The 22,148-nt window shown below is 36.0% G+C and overlaps 1 protein-coding gene across 1 annotated transcript in view; it reads right to left on the bottom strand.

Annotated features, from left to right (window-relative positions):
• Pkn2 (protein kinase N2) overlaps positions 1-22,148 on the bottom strand; it is a 128,861-nt gene that overhangs the window by 50,330 nt on the left and 56,383 nt on the right. The window contains 4 exon segments of the mRNA XM_023724333.1: positions 4,378-4,591; positions 4,679-4,824; positions 6,195-6,312; positions 16,837-16,991. Of these exon segments, the coding sequence (XP_023580101.1) occupies positions 4,378-4,591; positions 4,679-4,824; positions 6,195-6,312; positions 16,837-16,991 (633 nt within the window).

Consider the following 22,148-nt stretch of genomic DNA (forward strand, 5'->3'; position numbering starts at 1 on the left):
GTGGCTGCTTCCACAAAGCTGTCAGCCTCAGGTTGCTGGAGTTCGAACCTCACAAGTCTCCCGCTGGCCAAAAGTGCCCTGAAGGCATTCGAGGAACAAAAAAAAAAAACAAAAACAAAAACAAAACAAAACAAAACAAAAAACAATATAAAGAAAGCAATAGAAATTATATTAAAAAAGCTGAATGGAAATCCTGGAGTTGGAAAAACATAGCTTACAAAAAAGAAAAAAAAAATTAAGAGATTCAACAGCAGAACTGAGCAAAGGAAAGAAAGAAAACAAACCAAACCCACCAAGCGATTTGGTGGTAGTTCAGTTGAAATATGCAGTCTAAGCAGCAGAAAGAAAAAGAGTACAAAAACGGATAGATACTAAATGAGATGTGGGGGCCAGGGAGCTGGCTCAATGGAATAAGCACTTGCCTGGCAAGCTCAGTGGCCTGAGTTCAATCCCCGGTTCCGCCAAAAAAAAAAAAAAAAAAAAAAAAAAAAAAAAAGAGAGATGTGGGAGACCATATACATATCCAAAAAAGGAAAAAGGTTTAAAGTGGAATTAAGAATATTCAATATTTGAAGAAATACTGGCTGAAAACTCCCCAAATTTGATGAAAGAACCCACACATTAAGATGCTCAAAGTCTCAATAGGATAAACTCTAAGGCACATTATAATCAAATTGTAAGAAGTCAAATACAAGAGTCAGGAAAGCAGTGTGAGAACAGTAACAGGTGATTCACCAGGGAAAAGCAGAAGAATCAGGAGGGAGCAGGATAACCCCTCTGAAGCACTGAGGAGGGAAAGCCTCAACTGCCAACCAGCAATTATAAAGAAAGCAAAACCATCATTCAAAAATGTGGGAAAAATGAAAGATTCCTACATCAATAAAAGCTAAGATAGCTTCCACCTGCCCAGAAGGAATGCTGAAGAAAATCACTGTTTCAAATGAAAGGACAGCAGATAGTAACTTGCACCTCAAGAAAAAAACAACACAGGTAAAACTACAAGCCAGATATACTGCTGAGCAGCTATAATCCTAGCTACTTGGAAGGCTGAGGCAGGAAAATCTTGAGTGTGACACTAGCCTAGTAGGTAAGTTATTGAGACCCTAACTCGAAAAACCACAAAAATGATCCCCCAAAGCCTAATGATACAAGTGCATATAGTTTGTAAACCTGTTTTTATTTTACTACTATTAGTAGTGATAACCAGGGCAACCACTGGGGGGGGGGGGAACCAACTTAAACTTGCATATGATATTTACAGTAGCTCTACTCATAACTGTAAAACTTGAAAGCAAGCCTTTCAACAAATGCCCTTTGGTAGGTGAGCGGATAAACTGGTACATCTAGATGATGGAATATTAGTCTATGCTAAAAAGAAGTGAGGTGCAAGCCATGAAAAGCGAAGAAATTTGACTAAATAATACTAAAGTGAGCAAACCAAAATGACTGCATAGTGTATAATTTCAACTATGTATTTTGGAAAAGCGAAACTATAGAAACGGGTTTCTAGGACATGGGAGGTTGGGGAAGGAGGATGAATAGGGAGAATACAGAGGACTTTTATGCAGCAAAGCTCATCTAATGTTGGCTATATATCATTCAGCAAAACCTATAGAATACACAATGCTAAGAGTGAAGATTAGTGTACACTGTGGACTTTAAATGATAACTATGTGAAGATTCACTGCTCATAGAAAAGCACAGCAATCTGGTATAAGATGATGATGGGGAGAGAGGTGGTGCACAGGATTTGTGAAGAATCTTTATACTCTGTTTTCTCCCCCCATGAGCCTAAAACGTGAAGTTTATTAATTAAATATAAAAAGAAATAAGGAATTTTAAAAAAGGATTAGAAAAATTCAAAAAAAACAAAAGATAGTGGGATAAGAATTTAGGGGGAAAATAACATCTATAGAAAACAGCAAAGTGACAAATTTTTTTTTTTTGTATTTAAGAAATCGTCTATAGGGTCGGTCTACAGGGTCTCAAATGCATAAATCAGACTCATACCTCCTGTTTACAGCCTCCCAAGTGCTGGGATTACAGGTGTGTGCCACCATGCCCAGTCTCAATCACTATCTCAGCACCCCGGGAGGTGGGGGCAGAATGGCAGGCCTGGGGATCAAACATCCAGGCCCCTGGGTTTGCCTAGGCAGTTACTTTAATCCACTGAGCTATTTGGCTGGCCCAAATTTTTTTGTATAAAAAAATATGCTGCTGAGTTTTGTCCTGGGCTGTGTAAAGGATCCTCTAAACTACTGGAACTGCCACCAGGGGTAGGAACATCTTCATTATTTGTGAGACCCTCAGACAGTCAGGACAGGGGACAGCCATGCTAGAAAGAAGAATACTATCATTAGGGAGTTAAGGTTTTGAGCCATATGTATTAGGGTGACTTCCAAAGTAGGACAGGAGGATTGAGAATATACTTGGTTATACGGTAATGACTCATTCAATCACATCTACTGAGTAACAATGTCCCAATAAAAACTCAAGAAAACTGAAGCACAAGTGAAATCCTAGTTAGTAATGTTGAGCCGGGAGGGTGATATCTCCTAAGTACAGAAAAGCTTTATGCTTGAGACATTCCTAGGTCTGGCTCTCTAAGTCTTTTCTTTCTGGCTAATTCCAAATTGTATTCTTCATGATGGAATTACAGTGTTAAGTGTAGTGCTTCCCTGAGTCCTGAATAGTTCCAGTCAATGACTGAATCTGAGGAAGCAGTAGGCTTTCTGAAATTTGAAACCAGGTGTTTGTAAGTGCTGGTGACCAGAGAACTCCAGGCCCGTAGCTTGTATCTGAAGTGAGGACAATCTTTTGGGGGACTGTGCTGTAAATCAGTAAAAAAAATTTTTGGTACCAGAAACTGAACTCATGACCTCATTTTTGCCAGGCAGGCGTGTACCACTAAGATACATGCCTGGCCTGTGAATCAGTAAAATTTAACCAGTAGTTAACAGCAGAATTTATTGAATCTTACCAGTTAATTACTTTTATTATAAATAGATGACAATTTTCAACTAAAAGCTAGAGACTAGCAAAATGGATTAAAACTGCATCAATTATAAGCTACTTTAAGTCTTGTTTCCAAATACACACATCAACTGAAAGTGAAAGGGTAGGAAATGATACTTAGTGCAAATAACCAACAGAATAGAGATGGCTACACTAATTTTAGACAAAACAAATTTTAGTTTGTTATAGGGATAAAGAACATCATATCTTAATACAAATAACCTATTCCTCAAAAAGACATAACAACTGCAAACACAGCATATTTAACAGAGCATCAAAATACATGAAACAAAAATTTACAATGACAGCTCCAACAGGCACAAGAGGTGGTGAGCAGCAGAAAAACTGAAAAGTGAACTTATGCACATTTATGAGAAAAAGTTTAATCGTTTCTCAAAAATGTAATGAAGGTACCATACAACCTCATAATTATATTTCTAGCACATTATGTTCTCCAAAATTTAAAAGAAGTACTCAAAAAAAGTAGAAAGAATTTAAATGTCCTGACAAATGGATTAATAAAATATGGTACATGTCCATAAAATGGAATATTAGTCAACCATAAAAAGAAATAAAGTAGTAAGTTATAACATGAATAAACCCTGAGAACAGTATACTAAATGAAATAAAGTGGATGCAAAAGATCAGATTATTTAATCTCGTTTAAATAAAATTATCAAACAGGTAAGACAAAAAGCCAAGTAAGGGACTGGGAGGAAGGGAGAGTAGGTGGTAGTTAATGTGTATTCGTTTCCTTCTGGGTTTATTTAAGTGCCTGGAACTACACTGGTGATAGCTGCATAACATTATAAATATACTACATGGCTTTGAATTGAATACTATAAAATGGTTAAAGTAATAAATTTTATATTATATAGATTCATGGTGCATCCATTTTCCCATAAATGGTTCAAATTTATTCTTCTGTATGGCTGGGTAGTATTTCCTTGTGCATATTACCACATTTTTAACCCACTCATCTGCTGATGGATAAACAGGCTGTGTCCAAGATTTAGCTGTTCTGAGTTATAAACATGGGTATATGTGTATCACTGTAATATGTTGTTAACTTCTTTTGAGAAGATACTCACAAGAGGTATATTTGGGTCAAATGGCATCTCTTTTTTTAGTTTTTTTGGAAGAAATTTTGTATTCATTATCCACAATGGCTGTACAAAAGTTTCTTTTCTCCCAAAACCTTGCCAACATTTCTTATTTTTTCTTTATGATACCCATTCTATGAAGATGAAATCTCAGTATTGTTTTGATTTGCATTTCTCTAATGGCTTGTTTTAATTATTAATCTAGAACCAGATGCAGACAAAACACACAAAACAACAACAAAAGCTGAGTACTACATACCCGTTAAGGCTGCAGGTTTGGATAGTGTACTGTATTGATTTTGCGTGGATATCATACTTTGCCGGGGACTTAGTGTTGGCGACGTAACAAGCGAAAGCTCTTCAATAATAATACTGCTTTTGGGATGATTTTTGGGAAGTTCATTTAATCTCTGTTCTAACGAATACTTTAGAAGATCCAACTTTTGACTTGATTCATTAAATCTTGCTTGAGCCTTCCAAAGGAAAAAGTAATTGTCATTTAAATAAGCACACTATTTAAATAATATATTTAATAAACAAACTAAAATCTTTACAATTACTTCTGAAAGTGCTTTTCTGTCTGTTACTTTTCCTGAGCCAAGTAATTTCATCACATTCTTTGCACCTTCTGCTACTGCAAACTCTATCCTAAAATGATGGCGTAATTCTTCCATTCGAAGTTCAAGTGGGCTTATCACAGGTTTTGCTAGAGCAGGGGGAAAAAAAGAAAACATTATTTGAGCCATGTATTTGACTTCCTAACATGCAATCTATGAGAAGAAATTAATTCCTATGACATTAAAAGTGCTTAAATCAATACTGAAGTAAAAATAGACAACATGTTAAAATGTAAGGCCTTCCATTTTAGCCATTATATATCTAAATTCCAAATCTACGAAGAACAGTTTACAACTAAAGAGCCTGCTATATGATATCATGAGATGAAAGCACATTTGGTTCCCCATAACCGTGCGGAAGACAGCCTGACCACTCCAGAATTAGCAACATTTGGGGAAACAGAAGCCCTCTGTGACAGGCCTTCTTCCCTGTTAGTATTCCCAAGCAGTACAGGGCAACAACTGTCTGCGTAACACTTACACTGCATTAGATGTTACAGGTAATCTAGACGTAATTTACAAAGTGAGGGTGTGCACATATTACATGAAAATACCAGGCCATTTTATGCTTTTATACCAAGGACTTGAGCATCCATGGATTCTGGTATCCATCAGAATCCTGGAATCAATCTCCCAAAGATACTGAGGGAGATTTCTGGCCCTACTTTGGTCAACTGCCTTGTAAAGATTTCTTCTGGAATTAAAAAACAAAACACAAACCAGCCAGAAAGGCAAAACATACTTTGAAACAGGCAACAGATTTTTTAAAAAAATTAGAACTTCATTAAAATGAATATATAGGCAACTGTAGTGGCTTACATCTAACTTGGACCTGAGGCAAAAGCTTCTGTAGAAAATTTAGCAAGGATCTTTCTCAAAATAAGAAAATTTAAAAGGGTTAGCGATACAGCCCAACAGCAGAGTGCTTGCCTAATATGAGTGAGGCCCTCACTTCAATCTCCAGGAATGAACACACCACCCTCATCAGTACAATGAAGACACGTTCTTTTTCTTTTCTTTTTGGGTGATACTGGGAACTAAATCCAGGGCCTTGGCATTGAGCTACCTCGCCATAATACTTTTTTTTCTTGGTATCTGGGATTGAACTCAGGACCTTGTGCTTGCTGGGCTGGCGCTTATTCTGCTGAGCTATCTCCCTGACCCTCTCCTCTAATGTTTAACAAGCATATTCTGCTGAGCCTCTCCTCTAATGTTTAACAAATGAAACAAAGTCTCACTAATTTGCTAAGTTGCTCAGGGTGAGCTTAAACTTATGATCTTCTGCCTCAGTTTCCTAGAGAGCTGACATGCACTACCACACGAGGTTAAGAAATATATTCTCAATCAGTACACTCCAGATAAAATAATAACACTGTCTCTAGTACTCTTTCCTTTGTAAGAATGAGTTAACACTCTAGGCTCATAAAAGAATATTGACAGGCTATGTCTATTCCATCACCATTATCAAAAGCCAATTCATTGGTCTGGACTGCCTGAAGAATCTGCATTCCTATGACTTCTATTTTTGTCTTGCTGTCCTGAAGCAGTTGCTGAGCAGTACCATGGAGTTTCCGATCCTATTAAAAATAAGTTTGAAAAAAACATGTTGATATCTTTGAAACAGATCATCTAATATATCAGCAAGTGAAAAACAGTTAAAACATTATAATATATAATTGTATGTAGATACATCTACCAAACAACAAGACCATAAAACTTACATTAAGATAATTAAGAAAAACAACTCCAGTAGGTAAGATAATCTGACAAAAGCCAAGTAAATATATAGTCTGTCCCCCAATATATAGATCAGGGAATGAGAAACTTGTACAAATATCTTAATGCTACATGTATTGAGACATTATGAGATTAATACAAGTTATCTATGGCCTCTACAATTACAAGAGATGCTCAAAGTGGTGGACATTACATTCAGACATTTATAAGTATGGCCAGCTGCTGAAGTGTGTATACATTTTTATCAATGCGCCCCTGCCACATATATAGGTATGTCCTTGATCTCTACATATATCTTTATAGCCATCTATCTATATAGCATAGAAAAAATGCTTGATATATACATATGTAAAAAGTAAACATATATATATGTTTACTACGAACAAAACTTTCACCTTTCACCTTTTATAGTAATCCACTTTATGTGTGTTAAGGGCACTTGAAATCTATTCTTAGTAAATTTTTAGTATTTAATATTATAGTCCTCATACTACATGAGATCCCCACTTAATTCATCTTACTTGATTGTAAATTTAACCTGTTGATCCCTATTTCTTCTTCTTTCCCTGGTGACCACCATTCTACATATACTGTTTCTATTTGTTCACCTTTAGCTTTTAATATTCCATATATAAGTATAACCATATAATGTAATATCCTTCAGATTCTTTCATAATACCACAGTATCTCCTTTTAGAAGATTGAATAACATTTTACTGTATGTTATATATGTACTACACAATTTGTTTACTCATCTGTAGATAATGAAGGTTGATTGAATCTTATTCCTGTTGAAAAACAAACCAAATCCAAAGTCACATTGGTAATTTTTTCTTGCCTTTGCTTTAGAAAAACAAAACATAGTGAATTATTTTTCTGATCAATAACTCTCTGACTCAGAAGCATGTAATGGATACTTTTGTAAGTATAAAACATTTAAATGACCTCTCTATAACAGCTAAAATTGCAAGGAATTCACATATGAAGACAAATCTAAATATAAAACATAGTCTCATTTATTAAAATAAGTATCTTATTTATCAAAATTAAGCTGAACAGCTGGGTGTGGTGGCACATGCCTGTAACCCCAGCACGCGAGAGGGTGAGGCAGGAGGACCCTTGAGAATTTGAGATCAACCTGGGCTACAAAGTAAACTCAAGGTCAGCCTGAACTGCATAGTGAGATCCTGCCTCAATAAGACAAAATAAATAAAATAAAGCTGAAGAAAAGTTAAACGTGTGTCATCTTTTAAAATTTCAACATTGTCAGCACTTAGGAAGCAGGACAATTGCTTGGGCCACATAGCTAGTTCAAGGAGAGACTGAATTATGCAATGAGACCTTTTCTCAAAAAGCCAAAGGATTTGTAATTAAGTGAAATAATGTTTTTACTACATTTCTTTAGTTTCATTAACTGTAAATGTAAATGACAAAGGGACAGTAGTAGGCTACATCAAGGTTCACTGCAAGATGTTCATCTCCTACTCTCAGAACCTTGTTGATGCCACCTTACATGCAAAAGGGATTTAGGGTGGCAAATGGAAATAAAATTGTTGATTATTCGACCTTAAAATATACATTATCGGGGCCGGGGAGATGGCTTAGTAGAGTAAGCACTTCCCTGGCAAGTGCAAGGGCCTGAGTTCAATCCCTGGTTTGGGGGGGGGGTATTTTATATGTATATATTTTATTCCTAGATTACAGATAAAGGACCATCGTAATCTAAGGGTCCTCACATGTGCAACTGAGAAGCAGAAGAGGTTAGAGTGACATGATGAGAGAAAAACTGGATCCACTATTGGCTGGCTTGGAAGACAGAAAAAGGATTGTGAGCCAGAAAAGGCAGATGGCCTCCAGAAGTTAGAAGAGGCAAGGAAACATTAGCCTCAGGATCCTCCAGAAGCGCACGCTGCCCTGCCAATACTTTTTAGTGTCTTGAAATCTATTCAGAAAAAACTTCAAAAACTGTAATAAATGATTTTTTAAAATTAGTGTGTTTGCAGTATGTGATGTTTACATTCTGTGTGGAATTGTTATATGTACTTAACACATTTTTAATTCCTTTTCTTATACTTTCCCTCACCGTCTCTCCATCTAGCTCTTCATCTCCTTCCCATGTGAGAAAGATCTCCCTACTTCCTGTTATCTTTTCTTATTTTTGTATTTTTTAAAAATATTCTAGTACAGGATCTACAGGGTCTCATTATATAGCTTGGACTCATAGTGATCGTCCTGTTTTCAGCTTCTGAAGTGCAGGGATTACAGCCATGCGCCACCACATCTAGTCTCAGACGCAGTCTCAGTGTGTCCTGGGGGCGGGCTGGCATAGCACACCAGGGATTGAACCCCAGTCCCTGTGCTTCCTGCTATCTTTTATTTTGGTCTTTATTCATATTTTGGTTTCTCATTAGAGAAGCGTCATATTTAAGCCTGTGTGTCTGATTTATTTCATGTAACATTATAGCCTCAAGGTACATCCATTTTCCTACACCTGACTCAAGTTCATTTTTATTGTGTTGTTTTAAACTACTAAATTTGCGATAGTTTGTTACAGGAACCCTGGAAACAAATATAGGAACTGTACCAAGTATTGGGAACCAATGTTGTCTCTAGCTTTGAGAACTGTATCAGTTGGCAAAGTTGGATATCCACACAGAAAGAATAAGAGATGAAGCAGAGTATCCAAGTTAGGGAGCACTTACACATAAGGAATGGCAAGCTTGGCATATTACTTAAGTATGTTTACATTTATAAAGCAAACAATTTTTTGAGATTGAAAATTATTCAACACTCAACTACCAAATACTCTTTCTCCCCTTAATTTGGAGATAAGATAGCATGTAATCAATTTCTATTTTCTAGGCAATTCAAGACTAAAACCTGAGATAAGAATTCTTTTTGGCAGCATAATGTTAATAAATCACACATATACTATACTCACTTATATACATAATACTGTATAAAAGGGATAGAGATATTTATGGTAGAATAACTTTGTTTTCATGTAACTGTAGGAAAAGTGAGCTATAACAGTCTGCTAAACACCAAACTCAAATTAATATAACACAAAGTAAAAAAACAATCTGCAAACTTGCAAAGTTTTTCTTCCATTTCTTTACCACTAAAGTCACTCACTAACGAAGGAGTTTGCAGTCAGGTTTTATTCTTTAATGAAATACTTAGGTTTTACAAAAGAAACAGTTCACTAAATTTTTTAGATATCAATTTACAATATGAAGTAGACACAAACATACACTACACACTCATTTTTCCTAAGGATGACACTAGCTTGAACTCAGTGTTTGCACATGACATACTACACATACACTTTAATAAATATTTCCCTTCCAGGTAAGTGGAAAGCACATAAAAAGAATTAAGACGTGTTATATACACGTACCAACACCCCATGATGAATGTAACCAAAGTGTCCTGCAAACACGAACAAAAATTAAAATAAACATTCCTCTTTCAAATTTATACAGCTTCCAAACTTAAAATTTACTGTAATTCTTATTTACCTGAATGAGTTTTGGAATAAACTTAATATTTCAAAACTCACAATTTGGGGCTGGAGAGATGGCTCAGTGGTCTAAAGCACCTACTTGGAACAAGCTTGGCAAAGCACAGGGACCGCGGTTCGATCCCCCAACACCACATGCCAGCCAGCCGCGCCCCCTGGTGGGCTGAGCTGGCCACACACACACAATAAATGTTAAAAACAAACAAACAAACAAACAAACAAACAAACCCTCACAATTTAATGGGATAAATATATCTTATAATTGGATAGGCATGAAGCCAAATTGCATTATATGTAAAATTGGCTGTTTTCTGAGTCTTAGATTTTTTTTTCAGAAATTATGCAAAAGGGGGATACTATTTTATAAAATACAGCACTCTTATAAGCAATAGACAATAGTAGAATTATATTGCTTGGTGCCTGACTTTAAAGCATTACCTCTTAAGGACGATGAAGGAATAATGTAAACATAAACTTTAAGAAAACTATACAGGGCCAGGGAGAAAGCTCAGTGGCATAAGTGCCTGCCTCACAAGTGCAAAGTCCCAAGTTCAATCCCTACTGAAAAAAAAAAAAAAACAAACCCAAAACAAAAAACCCAAAAATGCAACCCCCCAATTATACAGTATAATACTATGTGTTTCAATTAAGCTACTTTTATTATTTTACTGCTATATAAAATAACAATAGTTTTGACATTACTTCTTTGAAAATATTACTTTTATTAACTATTACAATTTAGAATGCAAAGAATAAGGATTTTTTTTTTTTTGTTCCTCGAATGCCTTCAGGGCACTTTTGGCCAGCGGGAGACTTGTGAGGTTCGAACTCCAGCAACCTGAGGCTGACAGCTTTGTGGAAGCAGCCACTTAAAGGCCTGAGCTAGGGCCAGGCCCCCCAGAATGCAAAGAATATCACTGGTATTTCATTTAAAAAGTTAATTTCCCCCTATCGATTTCTGGAGGATGTATACAAATGTGAAAGTATAATGGAAATTCTTAAAGCTGATTTTATCTCATGGGTAATGAATGAACAGTTACTATGTATCAGTTTTATGCTTATGAGCATTTAATAAATTTTTTGTCAGTTTTATGGTTTCAGACATTCAATGTGTTTTTTTTAGTGAGCACTTAATATGTAAAAGCAGATGAGGTGGATTCAAAATACACAAAATGATTGACACACTTGAGAATTACTGACTTTTATGTTCATTTTGATTCTGTTTCTTTTTTTGGTTGGGGCAGGCAATGGGGATCAAACTCAGGACCTTGCGCTTGCCAGGCAATCACCTATTCCACTGAGCTATCTCCCCAGCCTTTTATGTTGATTTGGAAAAACTTATATATAATTGACAACTACATCAAAATGTCAATATTTAACTGATTTTGAACTACAAAACAGCAATTTCATATGATTCAATCATTGTATCACTCCATAGTGCCTGATAATTATATATGGAATGTATAATATCAGCAAAAACTACAAATTTTATATTTTCAAGTTATGAACTACTCTATGTGTGTATGTGTATATATATATATATATATATATATATATATATATATGTATGTATCAGAAGGTTAAAAAAAATTAGGTGAAGAAAATTTCAAAGGACAGTGAGATTAGTTTTAACTGGTAGAATAATTAAAGTTTTTCTTAGCCATCAGTGTACATAAGCCCAGATTGAAAGACTTCTCATGTGTTCTTAACACACATATGCATGCACAAACACATATACGAAACCACCTCAAACCAAACAGTGACTAGGACAAAAAAAACCCCATAGAAGAGCAAGTATCTTGACTTTGGGGATGGTATGTGTGTGTGTCCAGTATTTTTATGTACATAAATTAGATCTCAATAAAACTTAAGAATGACTGGAGGACTGGGAGTTGAAGAATCCAGATGGATATCTGAAAAAAAAAGGATGACAAGTCTTGGGGCAAAAAAGCTACAAGAAATGGTACAAGAAGAAAGAATCCTAGATTCTAATAAACAGCACAGTTTATTATCTAACATATAAACAGGAGATCTCTTCAGCAGGCCTTATCAAGTGCTCAGTGATTACTGTAAAAAAAAAATCAATGGTGCTGCTAATGTTCTGTGAAGAGATGCCAAGATATACTACTCCCTAGGGAGCAGGCAGGGTAAGATAGTTGTATCCCATTCTCAGATCTTTGTATTAATAAGCAAAACACCTTCCTATATAAGGGAGAAAATGAAAATACAGTACAAATATGAATAAAGAAAACAATGTGTAAATTTCATGTCAACAGAAGATAAATGGTAATGAATGGCACAGCAGTATTTCAGTACTACTTGTACTAAAATATTTCAACATACTAAGTATTGTTTTAATTACTGAAGATACAATGGTACCAAGACAATGTCACTCATTGACAGCAGGTACGGTGGCACACACCTGCATCCCAGAAGTTTTGGAAGGCTAAGGAGGGTGAAATCAACGGCCTATGTGAGATCTATATTCCAATGCTGGAAACAGATGACAACAGTTGCCTGCCTGGCAAGTGCAAGGTCCTGCGTGTGCCAATTTCTGGTGTACCCCTTCCCCTAAAAAAAGGATGACAAAGAAACCTATCATGTGATGTAGTACAGAGGCAAGACAAGGATAACTCAGACTAGTAGTAAAGAGTAACTGAAGTCATAACTACTGAACAGAGACATCAATGAAGTGAGAAAAAGCCATGAAAATATTTAGCAGTATTTAGAAAACAATACAGCAAGTATACAGGCCTGATGTCAGAGTGTTTATTATGCTTAAAGAATAGCAAACCACCAGTGTAACTAGAATATAATGACAGACACAGGAATTTGTAGACGATGAGATTAGAAAACAGCCAGAGGTAAAATCATGTGTAGCTTTAGAGTCAGATTAAAAACTGGATTTTATTCCATCTGTGATGAAAATCCACTGGAGAACTATACTAGCTTTCAATTGCTGAGACAAAATACCTGACATATACAACTTAAGGGAGAAAAGATTTATTTTGGCTCAAGGGTTTCAGTTCATAACCAGCTGGCTCCACAGCAGAAACATCCCGGCAATGACCACAGCAAAGGATAGCTGCTTGCTAGAGGCAGCCAGAGCAAGGACACAGCAAGAAGAACCCAAGACGATGAGGTCAGGGGCGACCTCCAGGGTCATGCCCTCATGACCTACCCAGATACATGGGGGAGTGTGCTTTATACTTTCCTAAATATCTTTTAAGTCAATGAAACTGAAAATCAAGATTAACCATCAAAGAGTTTTGAACAGAGGGCTGGAAATAATATGACAAATTAAAAAAAAAAACAACTTTTTTTTTTTTTTTTTTTTGCAGACAAGGTTTCACTATGTAGTCCCCCCAAGTGCTAAGATTATAGGTGTGAGCAATCATGCCCAGCGTACACAAATTTTCAAAGGACAATTCTGGCTATATTGTGTACAGGAGGTCTGATAGTTTTATCATATTCTGAAAAAAACTTTACTGCCAAACCGAATTTCATCACCCTGGCACGTAAATTTTCTCCTGCTTGTGAGTTCCCTATCATTATAAGAACACCATCATTCATCAATCTATTCACATAACCAATCTACGAATCATTTTTCACTTCTTTCTAATATCAAGATGCCAATAGCTTTACTCTGTCTTTGTTTTCACTGCTGCTACAAGACAGATGAAGCTGTTCAGTCTTGACTGCTACAAGAGCTTATTTAAGCTTCCTGTCTACTGACTGAGGATGGATGTGAACTTTCTAACTTTAAATCTGTATATTTCCCTTGCTAAAAGTCTTTTGGCAGCTCCATACATTTTATAAGATAGAATCCTAACTAGTTAATTTTGTACTGGACAATACAGTTTGTCTTTCAGTTATGCTATATCTCATGCTATACCTTAACCACTCTGAGATCTACTAAGGGAGAAAGGAGGAAAAGTCCTGCTACGGAACACCACAGATATTTTCCCAAACCAATAATCCCTTTCTGGATATTTCAATTTGTTGTTCAAAAGTCATGGACTTTCATTAAAAAATGAGTGTTAAGAGTTAACAAGAGGGTTTTTGTTTTGTTTTGTTTCCTGACACAGGAAACAAGCTCTGTAGGTCAGGCTGGCTTCAAACTCAAACCTGATGGCAATCCTGCCTCAACATTCTGAGTGCTCCTCTTGGGTGCTGGAATTTCAGGCATGCACCAGTAAGCCAGGCTTAGAGTTGATAACTGCTCATGCTAGTCATCTTTGCCAAAATGAAACCATTACTCTGTATAATAAACAAGCACTAATAAAATTTGAAAAAAATATTATGTGCATTCTATGGTACAGCCATACCAGATCACTTCCAGTTCTTAAAATAAGCCATAGTATTCCAATATTTCTCATATATTGAGTTTACCCAAATCATTATCCCTAGAAATAATTCCTTCTTAAATGCCAAATCATCTTTCAAATCTCCTATTAAAACTTAAACAACTTTTGCAGCACCTATGTGATCTTTATGCAGGTAACTCAAACAATGATATACACAGTGTCTCTTTTTTTAGATAGTGGGTCTCCCAAAGCAGGATATTATCTGCTGAATAGCAATTATGCTAAGACACTGTCACATTTATACCTCAGTCTAACATAGTTATTAAGCTGCTAAACCCTTAATGAATATTCTATATAATTTCAATTAAAATCTTCCCTATCTCATAAAGATGTACTCTCTTTCCCTCTGAGAAGTTTAAAGATGAGAAATGAAAACTGAAGATAGAAACAACTGGCGGGCCTACCTCAGAGCCTATGGCAACCTCTAACAGGCTTCAGACTGCTGCTTCAGTCCCTGTCAAATCTTCTCCTTAGAAGTAAAAAGCTACTGGAAAATATATATATATAATTTTTTTTAGCGAGTTGTCACAGCCCTATTCAGTTTGGATCTGTGGTTATTGTACTTTTATTTTATTTTTTGATTATTATTTTTTTTGTGTGTGGAACTGCAGATTGAACTCGGGCCCTTTACTCTATTGAGCCATCTCTCCGGCCCCTGTAATTTTATGTATTTGTCTGACTTATTTTTATTTTTTAAAGAGTAAAAATAGAATCAAAACAAAAAAATTACAAGTGATACAGAATTCCACTTAACAAAGTAATATGAAGTAGGTCTGTAACTGGTCAATCTAAGAGCAGTGGTTGTTAATCTAGCAGAGATTTGAGACTACTCTGAGTACAGTGGAACCTATGATTTTCTCCTCTGTCCAGTTACCAGCATACACACTCACTTTTCAAGTAACTTCAATCAGTTCTTAAATCCCTCAAACTAATATGTTAATCCCAGATTTTCAAAAATCTTTCAGAGGGCTGTCAATGGCTTCATTTTAAAATGGCATCAAGTACTATAACTACAATTCCAATACCACAGCTTTGCTAAAAAAAAAAAAAAAAAAAAAAAAAAAAAAACCTCCAAAATTAAAAGTCAACGCTAAAACAAAAAAAGCACAGGAAATAACACTACAATACTCAATGAATATTGAAAATATTCAATAACTCACTGTACTCAAGAAGGAAGTTTGAGCTTATTTCTGTTGAATCTATTATAATAAACAGCAGATCTGGGAACATTTTTGTGTTTTCTCTTTTACATAAATGATACTGTTCAAGTGTCTTATAACATCCAATACAAAACATCTATCTAATAATATCAAATAATATATACAATAGTGTCCAATAATAAATCTTTAAGTTTAGAGAAATACTATTTATAATAAACAAAAATATACTTCATTGGAGATGATAAAAGTCAGGTGTGATAGTCATGCCTGTAATCTTAGCATTCCACTGAGACAGGAAGACTTTAAGTTTGAGATTAGCCTGGGCTACAAAGAGAGTTCAGGGACAGCCTGAACTGCATAGCAAAACCCTAGTCAAAAAGACAGACAGACAGACAGATAGATAGACACACACACACACAGACAGAGACAGAGAGACAGAGAGACAGAGAGACAGAGAGACAGAGACAGAGACAGAGACAGAGACAGAGACAGAGGGAGAGGGAGAGGGAGAGGGAGAAGAGAAAGAAAAAAAAAAAAGAATTGGGACCAGGAAGGTGGGTTTTCCTAGTATATTCATCTCAGAATTTTTAGGAATTTCTAAAGCCATAGACCCTTATGTCAAAGAACTTTTAGGATAATCTGGTTCAGGACATAAATAAATATTTTCATTAGTAAAGATTGCTTCCCATAACAATGATTTTCATACGGGATTTATATCCCAATACTGTACCACAAATCCAAGAATGTACAAGTCTAGGCCAGGCAATCACTGAAACTAGACGGTTCTATCATTTCATTTTCCTTTTGCTAAAAATTTCTATGTGGTCATAGAAAGCCCATCACAGCCTAAAGTTTTTAAATAACCATTCTGTCTTAAATAATTTTAAATTTACAGAAAAGGTGTATCTATAGAGAACTGTATACCCTTTAATCATATAATCAAATTTTTGATTCAATTTTGACAAGAATAAACAATTTGTAAAACACTACTTTTTAAAAAACTTTTTCATTTATACTTCCCAATTATGAGAATAAGTCTTAGAAATCACAATTTACTGCTAACAAAAATGTTTTAGAATACTTTTTTACATTATAACAGTTTCAAAAGGTGTAACACTACTGAATAGCTTAGTGAGAATGATGCCTATCAGATGACTGCGATTCTCATCCTCCTGCACTTGTCGAACAGTGACTTCCACACTGTCAGCAACACTGACAGTAGGGCTACAGATTATAATTTCAGTAAGTAGATGAATTCACAAAAATGGATCCTGCAAATAATGAAGACTTGACTAGTTTACTTACTATACTTACCTTTGAAGAGCCATTTGAATACATCTGTATCATGTTTTCTGCACCTTGTTTTACTTTAAGTTCCATATCTAATTGTTTCTGTAAGGCCATCAATCTATCATTGCTAGTAGAACAACGAGGGTCACTATTTGGAGTATCTGGAGTTCGTGGACAATCTGTAAATAAAATGTTAAAGTAATTAGAGTCTGCAATTGAGTTAGGTGATTGTCCAAGATTTTTCTAATGTTACTATTTCTAAATTAAATTAAAGCCATTTGACTAGTTTATTCAGCAATTAAATTTCCTACTTGTTACTTGATTAGTTAGAAAACAAAGTATATTCAAACATTACACAAATTCCATTAAGGTAATTCTTTGTAAACAACTAACAGTTCTTGAAATACTATGCTTGCATCAACTACTCACGACTGAAGCACAAGTATACAAAGCTTTTCACTTTGTTTTCCACAATAAGATACTCAATCACAGTGGAAAAATGTTTCAAAGACATTGAGTGACTGATAGCACTCTGGGTAGGAAGGTAAAGGGAGAGCAAGCTCAAGTCTGTTCTATCTCCTAAACAACACAATGCTGCTTACATATACAAAACAAAAATTTCAAAATGGACTAATTATTTTGAGTAATCCACTTCTAATAATTGTATTATGTAACTAAATATTGAACTTCATTTTAATCTGCATTAGCTCTCCATCTTGTACGAAGCTAGATCAGGATACTAAGGCTGCTCTAGATGATAAGTAACTAGGTAATCACTAAGAAGTTGCTTCACCTTTGTCCTCAGGGTTTCTTTTCTCCTATGCAAGGTAAGATGGAGTAACTCATCTATTTTAACAAATATAGCCCATATTTGGTTTGTATTCTTTAAAAAAAATTCACCAGTTCAAAATACACCCTCCCCCTCACTTTGAGCATACTTATCCCATCCTAACTTCTTTCCAAAGCAGTCCTGGAAGTCCTCTCTTGTGCCCTTCTGAAGTGTACTTTCTCCAGGTCTGGCCCATCTCATTCATTGGATCTAGCACCATGCAACTTCTGGCCCCCCCGCAAAGTAAAAAGTTATGCAAGTATACAAGGTAAGTTACTTAACAGCTCTATGTTTCATTGTCTTCATCTGTCAAATGGTGGCAAATAATATGCACCTCTCAAAAGTATTGTGAAAATCAAACAAGTTATGTGTAAAGAGCTTAGAAAAGGATGTGGTGCACAGTAAATATTCAATAAATACTAACTGTACTCAAATAGGAAGTGTGAGCTTATTTCTGTTGCTATTATACTATTATAATAAACAGTACAGATCTAGGAATATTTTTGGATTTTTTCTTTTACATAAATGACACTGTGCAAGGGTCTTACAGTTACATAGAACCTAGCATGTAGTTTATAGAGAGCACACTAAAAAGAACTAGACTATATTGTGGGTAAATGCACAGTTGGAAAGAGCACAGAAAAGTGTTGTTTGTGAAATAGTTGTTTGGCTTAAAATGAGAGGAGAAATGATTACTGTTCAAAGTTTAAACATTTTTCTTGAAATGAAACTAAAGCTGTCCACTATTTCCCCACAGGACAGAGAATCACATTTAACAAATGACAGTTCATGTAGGCAAGAAATATATCAAAATGAAATTCTTTATAATTTAGTTATCTAAAATTAAGTGGTTTGCCTTACATTAGTAAAGTTCTTTGTGTCTGGAACACAAAAGTTAGATTACAGTTTGACAGATACACAATGAATCCTACAGCAGGTTGTACCATGACCGCTGATCTAAACTGTGGGGTTGTAAAAAATATTATAGTACCTACCCTCTTCTTATGGAAAAATATGTTCTGAGTCTTGATAAGGATTACAGGAACAGAAAAAATAACAGTAGTCAGGGGACTGGCTCTGAGTTCAGAATGCCTCGGTTAAATATCTGTTACTTACATGTACGACCTTGATTTTGTGCTTTATGTATCCATGCTGCAGCTTTTACATTTTTTTTTTTTTTTTTTGAGACAGGGTCTCACTTAATAGTTCAGACTGGCTTTGCGTTCACTATGTAGCCCACACTGGCCTCGAACTCATGGCGATCCTCCTGCATCAGCCTCCCAAGTGCAGGATTACAGGTATGTGCCACCACACCCAGCTTACGCTGAACTTTTTCTTTCTTTGTGTGCCACCATGCCTGGACTCAGTCAATGACTCAGCATGTCCTGGAGGCAGGGCCAGCACACCATGCAGGATCAGGGATCAAACCCTGGTCCCTGAGCTTGCCAAAGAAGGTGTTTACTCCCCTAAACTAGCTCACCAGCCCTTATGCTGCAACTTTTTAGTCACAAAATGAGTTTTATGATGATATATAGCCTGCATAGTGCTTAGATTAATGCTTAAAACACATTAAAAGCTTAGAAAAATTACAAGTCAAAGCTCAGCAAAACAGAATTTCCAATCATTTAATCTTCACAGAAACTCAGGCATTTTTTTTTAATATAACCTCTTTTAACAACAAACCCCCTCAAAACAAAATCCACCAGAAATTCTTCGAAATAATATGCAAAAGTCACAAAAATATATGTCGAAGTACAATTTAAATCTTGACATGTTTAGTTTTATAGTCTTTCTTCATTGAAAAATTAGAGAAATACGTTATTGTCCTTCATGGATACTCCTGTTTCCTTAAGCCTGCACTTTTAATTCTTGCTTGTTCCTTCTCTCTCTCCAGTTTTCTGCATTATTGGTTAAGTTATGGCAAACACATCATTGTCAGGATATACTTGTCTTCATAGTGAAATACATTTTGATATAGGACAGACTAGAACTCCTTATTAATATTCTCACCAGTCGACAAAAAGAAATTAAAAAGAAACTTCTCAAAGGAAAATCTTTTTTTTTTTTTTTTATTATAAGAACTGCTTTTATTTTTTTATTTTTCTGTATTTTATGTAAGGGTCTACAGGGTGTTTAGAGTCTCACTACTAGATCGGACTAGTAGTGATTCTCCTGTTTACAGCCTCCTAAGAGCTGGGATTACTGGCGCACGCCACCACGCCCAGTCTCAATCACCATTTCAGCATGCCCCAGGGATGGGGCCTGCATGGCAGGCTCAGGGATTGAACCCTGGCCCCTATGCCTGCTTGCAGGTGCTTTAATCTGCTGAGCTATTTGGCCGGCCCTAGAACTGCTTTAAATTACAAAAAATGAATTTACTCTTACCTCTTCCACAGATTGGTGATTGAAGAAACTAGCCAGACATATATATTTTAAACAGGGGCTACAGGGTCTCATTGTACAGATGAGATTCATAGTTATCCTCCTGTTTTCAGCCTCCCAAGCGCTGGGATTATAGGTGTGTGCCACCGTGTTCAGTCTCAGTTTGTCTCAGCACACCCTGGGAACAGGGCCAGCACGTCACACCAGGGATCAAACCCCGGTCCTTGTGCCTTTCTAAGCAGCATGATTATACTATAGTAACAAATCTCCATTTGTTATATGCACTGGTAAAATTACAAAAATTAATTAAAAAAATTTTGGGGGGCTAGTACAAGAAATTGTGCATGCATCTATCAAAGAGATTTTATGCATGGCTAAGTTATAGTTGACAAAGCACCAGACAAGGCACATGAAATCATATCTTTATACACATTTAACCAGCATACATTGTGCCTATAAGATAGTGGATAGAATTAAGTCCTCCACTCAAACATTTTTAATGCTTGTCTACACATAAAAGCCCCAACTACACAACTAGACATTAACACTTGATACTATGTGGCTCTAATATACCCTTTCCAGTGTTATTTTTGTCGACCTATGTTCAGTTAACCAAATTTTCTGTTTTTGAGAAGTGAAGCACGTTATCTAAGGCATTACTTTCTCTAGGGAAAACTTTTCTAACCATCCCCAATCTAATCAGGCACCCACTCTAATATCACATCAAAATTTACTTTCTTTCTTCCACTGAAATACTGTACAATAATATTATAATGATGTTTTCCCTCATAGAGGAAGCTTTTCAGTACTGTACTTGTTCATCAAACATCCTTAAAAGAGTATATACAAATAATCTTCTACTTAAAAGAAGTCTAGAGAGGTTCCAAGTGGTATACAATCACACAACTATGTAATGATCTGCCTTAGTTATTTTTCTCATTGCTGAGTCAAAACACCCAAGACTCACAAGCTAAAGGAGGAAAGGTTTATGTCAGCTCACAGTTTGCAGTGATCAGCCCATGGTCCACTGGCTCTAAGGCAAGATGGCACGCAGAGGGCATGTCAGAGGAGAAATGGTTCATGGGTTGGCAGGCAGAAGATAGCAAAACAATATCAGCAAGCAGCCTCTTCCTTTTTTCCATCCACACAAGAACTCTAGGTGGTGCCACTTCACCTTCAGAGAATCCATTCAGCCACAGCCAGAACTATGCTAATTCCAATCAGTTATGCTAGCTTAATTCCAATCATTGATACTAGTCCAATACTACACTTATTTAGTATCATACTCCCTCAGATCCAGCCAGCTCCAAAAAGACCCACTAGGAACTCAAAAAACTTAAAGGGGACATGTAGATGCAAGCCATCACATGGTACACTGGGACATCTCAGACCAGAAAATCTCTGGTCTTCATTTTACACCCACCTGACTCTTCTCAATATTCAAGGAGTGGTACTTTGTACAAATAGGATGTCTGTTTATAGAGCAAGTAAATGTAATACATTAAAAAATTAAGCGGGGTGGGGGGGCTGCCCCTTAGCTCAGCTCTTTAAGCGTCTGCTTCAACAAAGCAGTCAGGCTCAGGTTGCTGTGGTTCGATCCCCACAACTCAAGCCAGCCAAACCTGCCGCTGGCACACACCTGCATTTCCAGCTAGTCATGAGGCTAGGAGTAGGACTCTGAGTTTGAAGCCAAACAGGGCAACTTAGTCAGACACTATCACACAAAAAAGCAAGCAGTAGGGATGTGACTAGGGATACAGTTCACTGGTAGACTGTTCATGAGCCCCTGGTTTAAACAACAATAATGGGTGGGTGGGTGGGAGAGAAAAACAAAAGAACGATAATCTAAGTAAATATAACTCAAACTAACAATATTATATTGGAATACTAGCTTAATATTAATTTCCTTAACAAGCTTCTACCTCTAAGTTACTATTCATTGGTCAACATGTTGGTTTTCATTTGGTACTTTTTATTTGGTATTTTAGAAATAAGCTGCTGGAAGATCATGTCATGGGTTACAGCTATGTGAATTGTTTATGCTTTCTTCGTTAAACAGATATGCCTGTGTTTTACAGACATTTGGAACTGCTCAAATTAAAATGAATGCTTATTATGCATGGGG

This window comes from Octodon degus, unplaced genomic scaffold, assembly GCF_000260255.1.
Source record: "Octodon degus isolate 3935 unplaced genomic scaffold, OctDeg1.0 scaffold00109, whole genome shotgun sequence".
Lineage (NCBI taxonomy): Eukaryota > Metazoa > Chordata > Mammalia > Rodentia > Octodontidae > Octodon > Octodon degus.